Source organism: Coenobita brevimanus, chromosome 14, assembly GCF_032717465.1.
Source record: "Coenobita brevimanus isolate Jiangsu-jjx chromosome 14, ASM3271746v2, whole genome shotgun sequence".
In the NCBI taxonomy this organism is placed as follows: domain Eukaryota; kingdom Metazoa; phylum Arthropoda; class Malacostraca; order Decapoda; family Coenobitidae; genus Coenobita; species Coenobita brevimanus.
Window position 1 is genome coordinate 7,275,001 of NC_136967.1, and position 12,500 is coordinate 7,287,500.

General features: G+C 40.2%; 1 protein-coding gene across 1 annotated transcript in view; it reads left to right on the top strand.

The window, feature by feature from the left end:
• The window catches only part of LOC145418171 (uncharacterized), a 73,657-nt gene extending 69,357 nt beyond the window's left edge, over positions 1–4,300 (top strand). Inside the window, exons 12-13 of the mRNA XM_080286692.1 lie at positions 2,176–2,309; positions 4,289–4,300. Of these exons, the coding sequence (XP_080142818.1) occupies positions 2,176–2,309; positions 4,289–4,300 (146 nt within the window). The remainder of the gene's footprint in view (positions 1–2,175; positions 2,310–4,288) is intronic.
• The last annotated feature ends 8,200 nt before the right edge of the window (positions 4,301–12,500 follow it).

Consider the following 12,500-nt stretch of genomic DNA (forward strand, 5'->3'; position numbering starts at 1 on the left):
GGTTTATTCAAGACTCTCTTTACCTTCTCCAGTTTAAAAATTCTCCCCTAAAGCTCAGTAAACTCTCTGAAGGCAGGAAGAAAATGAAGAATGCATAATCGGACTGAAGAAGTTAATTATTACTACGGGAACATCGTATAAGAAAAAAGAAACAGTAAACAAGGCTCAGATCTTTTGTAAACACGGCGACATCAGTCCTGCCTTACGTGATGATTACCCAAATAGTTCACAGTATTATCGTGTTTCGGGGATCGGGCGGTGCGGATGGAGGGGGGTACTGGTTTAATTAAATTGCATGATACTCGTTCTGGCCACCACGCGGGGGAAGGAAGCGTTGTCGGGTGGAATTACCCACTGTGGAGGAAGCACACACACTGGCGGAATACTAATGAGGGATGTGGATACGTGATAGGATGGTCTTGGGGACTGGTTGTCGTAGAAAGATTGTCATCAGTTTAACTTTTATGTATGATTTGTAATGGCTCCTCACAAGGCGGCTATTCTGTTTTGTCTATCTACAGTTTCAATCAGTCAGTATCTGTCTACCTACCTATCAATCCATCTACTATTTGTCTACCTATCTATCTATCTATCTATCTGCCTGTCTGGGTACATATAAAAGGCTGAAAGACGCAAAATATTTAAAGTCGAAAAAAAAAGTCTAAATCAAATTTAGTTCAATTAAAAATAGCAGGATACTTCATGTCTAAAAGACTGGAGATCATTAAGAAGAGGGAAAGTCAGACTATGGAAGACGGTTCTGGTGCTGAGAATGTCATTTAACATTATAAAAGATGGAAGGAGAACGAGTGAAAATGTTCAGGAAGACGGCTGCTGCTTGCCCACCGTAATGGAACAATACAAAATACAAATTATAAAATATATATATATATATATATATATATATATATATATATATATATATATATATATATATATATATGCGAAATACGTGTATATTTATATAAACATTTGCATACACTTACAACTGCGTATGCTTTGCTTGAATATTTTTTTCTCGTAGTCGTTGAAACAACCTTTTTATTAGTTTTCTTGCAGAAGAATTATTGACTTACAAAGTAACGAATAGGCTGTGTATTATTTCGATCAAAAAATAAATGAATAAATAAATAACCCCGTCGTTGATTAGGCATGCATGGACCGGAATTCCAATGGATACAACACTGCAGTCAGGCTATGTATACCGGTTCTGCTGTATTATAAAAGGACTGGTGGTGAGACGCAGCGAGACTAAGATTATAGGATGAGTAGCAACATTAGGGAGGATCCAAGCGCACTGCACGATCTCCTTATTTATATCCAAGCGCCGTTAAATTAAAGCTCGGTGTTTACTGGCCGTGGTGAAAATTCGTCTGTCAATATTGCTTAAAGTTTGCAGTCGCCCGTGATTAAAAAAGAAAAGAAAAAAGAAAATGTATTGCGTAAAGGGGGAACTGGTTTTACAAAGTTTGGCGATGGATTAGGAAACGTTGTGCGCGCAGGCAAGAGAAAAACAACCACAGAGCAATCTCGGTCTTACATAAACGCGGCCGTCTACATTGCGTCATGCTTCCTTCCTAACATTGTAGGTGTGACACTGAGGGAAGGTTAGGCAGTTAAATACTTCCAAATCTACCCCCACATGAAAGTTTTAGAATTATGTTGAAGTGCATCAGCGTCTATATATAAAAAGTAGGAAATCCTGAATTTCAGGGTTGATAGACGATAAGAAAGATCGTGACGAGGGGAAATTCTTATGGTGTGCCAAGTTGCCTCTCGTGTTTCTCTAATACGCACCTTTTTTTGCACAAAAGTACATTGATGAAGAGCAGTTTTAATCTCAGCCTTGAACATGGCCTCAAACAGGAAAAAAATAATTAAAATCCCTGTACATTGCGAGTAATTCCGGGTCATTTATTAGGGAAGTTTGGTATTATAAATCTCCCATTTTAATATATTCATTGCAGTATCTCATAGAGCCATAAATTTAATATTGGTTTTGTTATTTTAAGCTAAAACTTTTATGTAGTTTACCTCTAGTGTTGTATAATTTAAGGCGAAGTTCTGGTATTCGACCCTAGTTTAATCATCAGCCTCTTAAGGAATTGACTTGCTCCGAGTCGGGGGTGTTGATTGTTTGTGCTGTGGCTTGACTAGATTACAATGATCCTCCAGCTAACCGGGCCCTGAGATTAAGAGGATCGGCGACTGAGGTGCTGAGTGCTGAGCTGACAACGGCTGAACGTCTGGGGACAACAAATGATCGCGTCATTGTCGTTGTTATTGGTTCTCCGCAGCGACGCGACATGGTGAGTGTGCAGCTTCTCTGTTTCCATCTCTTTATCATCTCTCATCTCTTGCCTGGAATGATCGTACATTTCTTTTCTACACTCAAATTATTGCTTATGCTTCACTTTTACTGATGTTAGTGCCAAAATGCAGATGTCTTATGCGGTAGTTTTTTTTTTTTTTTTTTTTTTTTTTTTTTAATGGTAGTTTGTATGCTGTTTCTCCTCGATGATAAGTCTTCGCGTCGCTATGAAAGTACGCATTAACACGTACCGCAAATCACCATATTACCTCCAACAACGAAGTTGAAGGAGGTTACTGGTAACTTATGTATTCACCTATGTATGTTTTTGTTTATTAGTCCAGGCCATGTTTCCAAAAGGTCTCACTGAATTTCAAATAAAATTTGGTGGAAGTGTGGGCCATGGGCCAAGAAAGAATTGATTAAATTTTGGGGCAGTTCCGGATCCGGATCCGGTAATTTTTTACAAGTGCACAGGGATGCCTTTTTTTGGTGAAACCAAGGTATTTCTGATAGTTTTTGATGTGTTTTGCACGAATCTGACCTTCAGTTCTGCCGCAAATCAGTATATTTCAAGATATCCCCCAACCCCCCTTCCCCCGACAAGAATGGGGGAGATGGGCGAACCCGGGGTTTTTGGGTGGGGGAAATCACATAATATATTGATCTGCGATAGAAATGAAGGTCAGAATAATTCACAGCACATCAAAAACCATCAGAAATACATTGGTTTCACCAGCCAGGCCGCTGCACGCCGGGCCGTCTGGCCTACTCCACACTGCCTTGCACCAACAATCGCCGGTATTATTTTACAAGTGCACAGGGATTTGGAATCTCAATTTTACTCTTACAGATATCTAAATCTCACCATTGCGAACATTTTGAACCCTAGAAACAACTTCCTGAAATGAATATTAACGCGAAAAAAGATTTTTGAAAATTCGTTCTTTTTCTAGTTAGGAAGTGTAACAAACTTTCGATCACGTTTTCCAATTATTTTTTGATAGTTCTATGCCGGGATGTTACGGTATTTGATTTTTATTTATTATATTATTTTATATATTGTGTTACGGTAGGCCATTACCTGTTGACCTAAGCAGTGATATAGTATATAATATATTGTATTTAGTTTGATAAACTGTGATGAAGTAAGTAAAGCTTGGTGTGTTAAATATAAAAGGGAAGAAAAATAATGATTGCCCTTAACTGTGCTTCATATTTGACATTTGCCAACTCTCATTAGGGAAGCAGGCAAGTACAGTACTGTACAGTGGCGAGCAGTTGCTAGGCTATATACCGGGTAGGTATTATTTCATGCCTGGAATTCAGTGCTGCCATATAGTACCGTTAGGTATAAATTTTGAATACTGTAGAATCCTGTTTGAAGTTCAGTAGAATGAGGTTAGATTAGTCTGTGAATGTGAAATTTAAGCACAGTTTTTGAAAGTTAAGGTCCGATATGGAATAGCTGTGCCAAGTTTCATGTGGCTTGGTCATACTGTGCACGGTTATTGTGAATGGTTGGGTGGAATTAAACAGTTCTGGGTGAATCTAGGCAGAGCTGGGCAGTATTTATTTATTTATTTATTTATTTTTTGTGGAGTCATGCATGACTGGATGAAATTATGCAAGGTTGAGTGAAGTTATGAGGTTTTGGGTGAAATAAAATAAAGGTGGGTAAAGTTATGCAAGGTTAAGTTATGATATGCATGGTTACACCCTTGTGCGAATGAACTGAAAGTCAAAAATTTAAAAATTGTGGTTTATTTTTATTTCACAGAATTACATCATAATTTGACATAGTAGTACCGGTACATGATATGCCCCTTGTTTTTCGACAATTTGAACGCGATTTGTAGGGCACCACATAAAATTCATTTTTTTTTTTTTTTTCGGAGACGTTCTTCGGTGGGATTGTTAGGTTGGGTGAGGAAATCCCAGATATGCAATTTCATCCCAGTTCTTGAATATTTAAAGGTTCCCCGTTGAGCACTTTTGCTGTAATACATGTTTGAATTAGTGTGTTTTCTTAGTGGGGACTCTATCATAAGACAGCATGCATTCAGACATGGCACCACAATTTTTATTTATATACCACATCTCACTTCTAACACAACTATTCAATATCCCGCCAGAACTGAGCTGTCATGCTGTCTGCATGGCGTACTACTCATTGTTCTGACCCAGAGTCATCACGCTGTGCTCAGTGGGGTTTTCTGACACTGGCACATGGGTTCTTCTTACACTGCTGCTCAATAAGTTGCATCAGATATTGCCACTGCTGTTTGACCTTGGTGAGTGCAAGATTGCAGGTCTGCATCAGTATGACCCCTCACATTGCTTGGTCATTGACGACGCTCAGTGCTGAAATGTGGCATTTACCCTCCATGTTGGATGCATTATTTGACCAGGTATTCAGATCCAAGTTGAGAAATGAGGTCTTGATCGCCAGCTGCTCGAAAATAAGTTTGCTGGACACAGTGCAAAAGTTGGCAACTGTCATACGCTTTAGCTTCTCCACAGAGACGTCTAGGGTGATGTGCTTTGGGGGCTCCATGGTGCTTTCAGCCTCTTTGGTAGCCACCACAATTGCTTTCTTGGGATCCATCAGGGTGTTTTTAACAAAGAGAGCGAGGGTGGCCAGGTGCTTGCTCAGGTACCAGAGATAGGACTGGAACACAGAAGAGGTGGCTGTAGACACACCTCGTCCACCTTGCTGAGTTGACCAATGCCTTGAGTGTTGCAAGGTCATTTCATGGGGCATCAGCAGGGAGGGTTGTGGCGAACCAGGCTGTCATGTAGATAAGCAGCGAGAAGTTTATGAAACAAAGTATACCCCATGCCTCATGAGAGATAATGTCAAACTGCTGCTGGAACAGCTGTATTTTGATGGTAAATGTGGTGTTGACCATCCAGCGAGTGCGATGTAATGCACCTGGTTGCATGAAGTGCATGGTTTTGCTGAGGGATTCCATTGTCATGATGGCCAGTTGCAGAACCACACAGTAATCATCTCGTGGCTGGCCCTCACTGTTAAAGCCTTGAGTAGCGGTTCAGTGAGCTCTTCCTCAGTGATAACGGAGAATCTGCTGGTGTTGACAGATTGCCAGCACTCTTTCAACCGCAAAAATAGTTGGATGTTTGGACCAGAAGAGGGACCCAAACACTCGGTGAAAACCATCTCTGCAACCAGTTCCAGCATGTGTTGCTGGCAGGCCTGGTTCAGTGGCTGATGGTGAAGATCTTACCGGTACTCGATAAAGATGCAGGCATCCAAAACGATGCCAGTTATTGAAGCAGTTGTGTCAAAGCAGAGCCCTGTGACATGATTGGTGATGCCCCAGTCTACCAACGAGCCCAGCACGGCATCCGTTCAGGCACGATAGGTTCCAGAAGGCAGTTTGGTACTGGGAGATGCTTGTCAATGCCGTCTTCAGAAGTGAAGATTGCATGGCTGTTGATCTTCTTGCTGCTGAAGTCGGATATGATCTTCCCACCCTGGTGAAAAATGAGTGGAACAAGGATCAAATGATTTCATTAGTTCTCAGGCTATTTCTCTTGGAGGACGAAATTGTAAGTGGCAAATTTTCTCATGGCTGAGACACAGTTCATTTAAGTCCTCGCCCAGACTGGATGCTGCAGCTTGTATGATGTGAACTGTTCCACGGTTGCATGTCCATGTCCGGGCCAGTGCTGACTCTAGCTCTGCTGTCACGATGTTCTTCTTGCGATGGCATTTTGGCGGGGCTGCTCATCTTCTGAGTCTTGGGGCGATGGCGACGAGCTTGTTAGTTGAACTGCTACCATCATCATTGCCTGTTCCTCCCGCTGTGTTTGCTCATGATGGTGGCGACGTTCGTTGGCTGCTTCGTGTACTGAGGCACGTCGCTCAGCTCCAGTGAGGGTTTTGTCCAGCCTGACCATGGCTCTTTGGTGACTGTTTTAGCATGTCACAAGAAGAAAGTCGTGATCCTGCCGAATGATGATGATGATGGAGAGGACGTTGTTGACGGCCGTGTCAAATAGGTTATTGAGTCTCCTGACGAAGACTGCTCTGGCTGCATCACATGTGGTGCCAGGCCACTTTCAATGATGTTGCAATGCTAGCCACTTGTGGTAGTGTGCAAACTGTGTGGCACTTCTGGAAACCATTGCAGGAATTCTGGCTTTAGCCTAGAATGTCTCAGCTTCTACAGTCATGTTGTAAGGCATGTTACCAAGCAGTTGTTTTTCTACTTTGTGAAAGTGCATAAACCTGCAAAGCTCTTCACCAGTGGAAGGAAACTTTTTTCCCGTCATGACACATGTGTTGGTCCTCTCAGTGAGCCATATCTTGGTCTTGGATCTCAGGGCGCATGATACAGACATTATGAGATGGTCACGTGTTGAATGCACAAAGGAAACCGATAGAAACTGGAAGGTGGAAACGCCACCTAGTGTAGTGCCGTGCTATTGCCAGTTGTATACATTGTAATGCTGTGAAAAATCCAATACTGTATAATATATAAAATCAAAATATTCTGTTTAATTAAGATATAGGTATATAAAAGTGCAGGATTTTACTTAGATATCCATGGATGAAAGATGAAACACTAATTTTAGTTCAATACAACCCTGCTCCAAGTGGCTGACCAAGTTTCGATGTGTTTTAACCCGAACATATATGGTGGGTCATGACTTCATGTTTTGTCAGAACATTGTACCTATATCATGTACAAAATATAGCAGTACCTGTATGAAGCTGTATGACTAGGTTTGACAAACAGTGACATGGTTACGGGTCCACCCAAGAAAGTCAAATTTTGGACATGGAACGGCAAAAACAATCGATGGGGAACCTCTGAATAGCCTTCGATTGGGCTCAGACTTCATATTTGGGGTTTTCTCATCCTACCTAACAGTTGAAGTAAAAGTTGTTCGAAAAATCCAAATTTTATTTTTTATTTTACGCAGTAGAGTGTGGCACCATAGTGGTTTGGTATTGAGTTCAGTGAGTTTGAACAGTCACTGATGATTTTTGGATCCTTGTACCAGACCTGAATCAGCGCCTGAGTAAACTTCTGCGTAGTTGAACAGTCCATTCCATGAATTTAACTCTTGCAAATTGACCATAGATTCTGTTTGGGATTGAGATCCGGAGAGTTTCTGGGCCAGTTCAGAAGCTTGATGTGCTTCTGGGTTATGAAGTTTTCCATTTTTGATGTGTGGCATGTGGTCAGATCTTCTTGAAATATTCCAGATCTGTCAGGAAATTGCTTTTTCAGTTCTGGAACAGCAACCCTTTGAAGAACTTGCAGTGTAATGTTGTGAGTGCATCATTCCCCTGACTGAATACAAGGAGCTGACACTGTAATAACTGAAGCATCTCCCAGACATCTTCCTTTGAATGTGTTTCACGCCCTGGTTGATATGGCAGTTGCGAAGCTTCTCTCCCTATGACCTCCGAACATGGTGACATTGCTCGCCCAGGACAAAGAAATGGCTTTCATCACTGAATATTACTTTACGCCAATCTTCTTTGGTCCAGTTCTTGTACTTCAGCGGCCATTTGCACCATTTTTCTTTCATTGCTTTTGTCAGAAGTTTGTTTAAGGGTCACCTGGCTTTCCAGCCAGCTTCTAGAAGCCATCTGCAGATAGCAGAAGAAGCGACATCTATTCCTTTAGCCATATAATATTTGTTCAGTGCGTTGCTTGTCTTGCAAGGGTCTTTTTTACTTTTCTGCAGTAAATAAATATCATCTCCTGGAGTAGTTTTCCTCCTACAACCACAATGTCCTTTTGCATTTTGGAGAAACTGATCGTGTCTCCTTTAACTTGATGACAGTGATGACAGTTGCGAGATTGACACCAACTGTTTTTGCTAGATTCCTGTAGCTCTTTGATGTGTATTCGTGTAGTGTAACGGTCTTGCTGTTTCCCGGGAGTCACGTCCATCATGAGCGACAGCTGCGTCAGAACAGATCAGCAGTTGAAACAAGCAAAATAAGATGATGCAATCCCGGGTGGTCTAATAATCACACTAGTTTCATCAGATCACGTTAAGCTGCAGATTCAATACTGGCTGATGTAATAATTGGACTAATTCCATCAGACCACCCGTAAGTTTTTATTTAACGCTGACGCATTTTGTGTCATTTAATTTGCACAAGGGTGTAGGTGGATCTTAAGTAGGGTTAGGTGGTTAGCGAAGTTTGTTCTTAGGTTGGGTGAAATAAGTTGATTGGGGTTTTTGAAATTAGTTAGGATTTTGTTATGCAAGGTTGGGTAGTATTTTGTAAGGTTGGATGAAGTACAGTTGAGTAATGTTATGCAAGGCTGGAGGATGTTATGCAGGATTTTTTTTAAGTTATGTCAACTTGCATGGAGTTAGAGAAGATGATAAAAAGCAGTTAGGATGAGTCAGAATACTTAAGATGTGTTGTAAAAAGTCAGCAAAAGGTGAAAAACAGTATGGTCATAATATGAAAAGTTTGTTGCTGGAAGTTAGGAGGAAGATATAGAGGGTAAGAAAATGCAGTTTGCCTAAGTCATAATATCCAAGGTTTGTTGAAGTTTTTCTAATTAGGCTATGGAGAGTTAAAGTTAGAAAAACCTTATGAAAGATATACAAAAGCATTTACAGTTGTTCATTAATGGAAGAATTGCAGGTTTTGTAAAGGCAAGCATAAAGTTTGAGGATTTTTTTTTTTTTTTTTTTTTTGTTATGCATATTGTGGGTGTTATTAGCTGTTAGGAAAAATTTGTGGAAGATACATAAAAAAGGAATCAGGTCAATATAAGAAACATGTGGTAGTTACACGGATTATAGGAATTTGGTTATAAACAGGTAGAAGGTACAAAACGGAAGGTAAAAAAAAAAAAAGTAATGCAGTTGTGGCTGAAGTTATCCAGTTCAGTCAAACTATGAAAGATAAGGTAAAAATATGTGAAGTTAGCTGGCACTGTGGGAGGTTAGATGGAGATTTGCAAAGTTAAGTGAAGCAGTGAATTTTAAAGCAGAGTATGGTGAGGGTATGGAAGGGTATGTGAAGTTGGTGAGATTGGATGGACTAGTGGAAGGCATGAAATGAATATTTATATCAAATTTTGTTAGATTTGAACATATTTTCCAGGTTATGGTCAAATGATACAAGTTAGCTAAAGTATTTTTAGTTAGAGTAAGGTATGAAATAAGTAGTTACAATAGATAAAATTGTGTTAGGTTAGAACTTGTTTTCAAGGTTATAGTCAAATTATACATACCATTGTTAGCTAAAGTATTATGTTACAGTACAACAATTATTCAAAAAAGTTGTTTTGTTTTAGTATAGTATGCAGATATATTTTATATTGATTTATGTGATTGTACACTATTTACTGAGAGCTTAAAGTAATTATAGTATCAGTAATTTTTTTTATTAGTGTGGTAGGAGTCAGTCAACTGGGGGAAAAAATGGTGTGGTGGTCTCGATCCAGAGTGGGTTTATGGTACTGTATTAACTCCGTCATGGTTCTGTTACATTTGAAGAGAATCGTCTGGGGTTAGCTGTTGCAGAATACTAGAGTTGTCCGGGTCATGTGAGGGTTAATAGGGTTGCCTAATCCATCGTTGTGTTGGGGTTTTCCTTAACCTTGTGATGATGATACCTTAATTATTGATAATAATAATAATTATAATAGTACAACAACAACTACTACTACTTCTAATGATAATAATGATAAAATGCTTGATCATAGTCCATGAATTGCCTTTATTTCCCCCAGCAGTATAAAATAGTCTTGTATCGATATCAAAATAGGCTAGTTAGGCCTAAGTGGCATCTACCCTTCAAACAGTTGCTTGCTTTACTGATGCAGTCATGATTGCTTTTTTTTTTTTTTTTTTAATCCTTCTTAATTCAGCTTACTCGTGGATTAAATTAATTAGCACTGGTATTTGTGTGATTACTCTTTAATATTGTTGCTCATTCCGTTCTATAGTACACCGTAAGCCATTATAACATTTTGATGATAGAGGATTGATGTTATTCTTTTTTCTTACTTAGGTACTTTAATTTTGCAATATTTAACTATCATTAAAATCTACTCTTGAAGTTTCGCTTTATACACCTGCCTGCCAATTCGAACCTTTAAGCATGAGATAATCACAAGCGAAGCAGCAACCAGACGCGTAATTGTCTGGCAACACTGTTTGGGAGGGGAGAGGTTATGGGAGGAGGAGGGTTGGGGGGAGCAGATGGTTCCCCCCCTCCTCTTCCTTCCCCATCTTTCTCACACAGTTACCTGAGTGATGACTGGTGGCTACTGCTTCGCTATCATCTGTCTCTTACCATTTCAAAGTGTTGAGTAAGTGTTTAACGTAGAACTTTCTTCGAGTGTACGGTGTAATTTGGTTGTTGAATATTATTTTGGTGGTTTCTTTCGCAACCTGATTCAGTTTTTTACTTAATTGTATCAGACGAAATATAATTAATATTGTTCCTAGCAAGTAATTTGTCCATAACGTGAACTGCTGGCGTGACCATTTTAATATCCGGGGAGATATTGGCAGTCATCGTTGCCTCGGGCCACTACCCACCGCGTCTGATACTGTAATTAACACTTCACTACGAGAATGCATTTTTTGTCACCACTGGACGAGTTAATGAGTTTGGAAGATAATCCGAGTGGAGGGATTAGATATAGCCTTCCGTAACCTCTTTGCTATGATAGGTGCCTAACCAGGATAAAACCGTCTTGATATTGAAGTGCAATAAAAATAACATCCTCGTAGGCATGAGATGTATGACAGACCTCCATGCTATCCATCCTCGTTCGCGGTCTCCCTCTCATCGTTCCATCACCGCTCCATCACCGCTCCATCCTTCTCTTTGGCCTTCCTTCATGTAGCCTTATTTAATCCAAAATTCCTTGTTTCTTGGGTTTTCTCTCCTTATTCTCACATCACTGCTTCTTCACGATTTCATCCTTCCTACTGATATCCTTCCTCGTTCTTCTCATGTACTTCATCATCATTGCTTCTGTTCAGTCTCTGCGTTAACTTTTCCATCTGCCTGGGTTTTTGGTTGTGTAATTATAATGTTTTGTGCTGACGAGAAGCTGTTTCTGCCTGACTCCTTCATTTTAGGATCTCTGCCTGTTAATGGGGTCAAAGACGTGAGTGTAATTATAAGGGGAGGTGTTGTGCGGCCATGTCTGAATATTTTGACAGCAGTATCGTGGCTTTTGTGAACGATAATGCCTGTACCAGCATCACCGCCGCCGCCACTGTACTACATTATACTCGTCCTCTTTCCTGCATGTCATAAAAGGCAACTAACCCAAAAGTAGAGGGAATGAACTGTACTCCCCCCCCCCACTCCCCTCTCGACTATTAGCAAAAAGATAAATTGGATGCCGGTTTGTATAGTTTATGTTGTTATTTCTTATGATTTATCAGGATAGTATGAAGCAACTAATTAAGCAGTACAGGTTAGTACATGGAGAGAAATGCAGTGGGTGAGTAAGAATGTGAGGTATAAGACAGTGATTTTTTTTCTTAATAGTAGATGTTGGTTTGCTTCGATTATGTTGTATTTCAGCATGGTGGAGGAAGAAATAATTACACAGTAGAAGTTATTACTATCTTGACAAATGTAGGTGGTGAGCATGAGAAAGGTGCACTTAGGGACAAAAGCTCACCGAATGTTTCACCTCTTGTAGGCTAATAGTCACTTTTCTCTACTGGCTAGCGTTTCTTAACAGAGAGGTTTGTCATGTTTCCCTGCCCATTGGTGATTCTCTTTGCTATGATGCTTCAGAGAGGTAAGTGACTGACGTGTCTTAAATGTGAAGTATGTGGTTTGTTTCTCTGACCATAGTTGATTCTTTGGTACATCTCTTTGATTTAGTGATTCTTTTCGATATGATGCGTCAAGGAGGAAAGTGGCGGACGCGCTAGTGTGAAGATAGACACAGTTTCAACCCTTCACTCCAGTTACATTACCCTTCGCATCCCTACTACGACCAGACGGTTTTATTCATCATTGAGATACGTGTTGTAATGAAGGAGTTAAGGGAAGTTATATCTCGTTTCTAAGATGAAGAAAACCGTCCACTGGTGGTAAGAATCAACTGGAAAAATATATATACGTCACCGGATTGAAGGGGTTAATATTAGGCGAACTTGTCTTGCTGGGGTTAATATTAGGCGAACTTTGTGGCTTCTG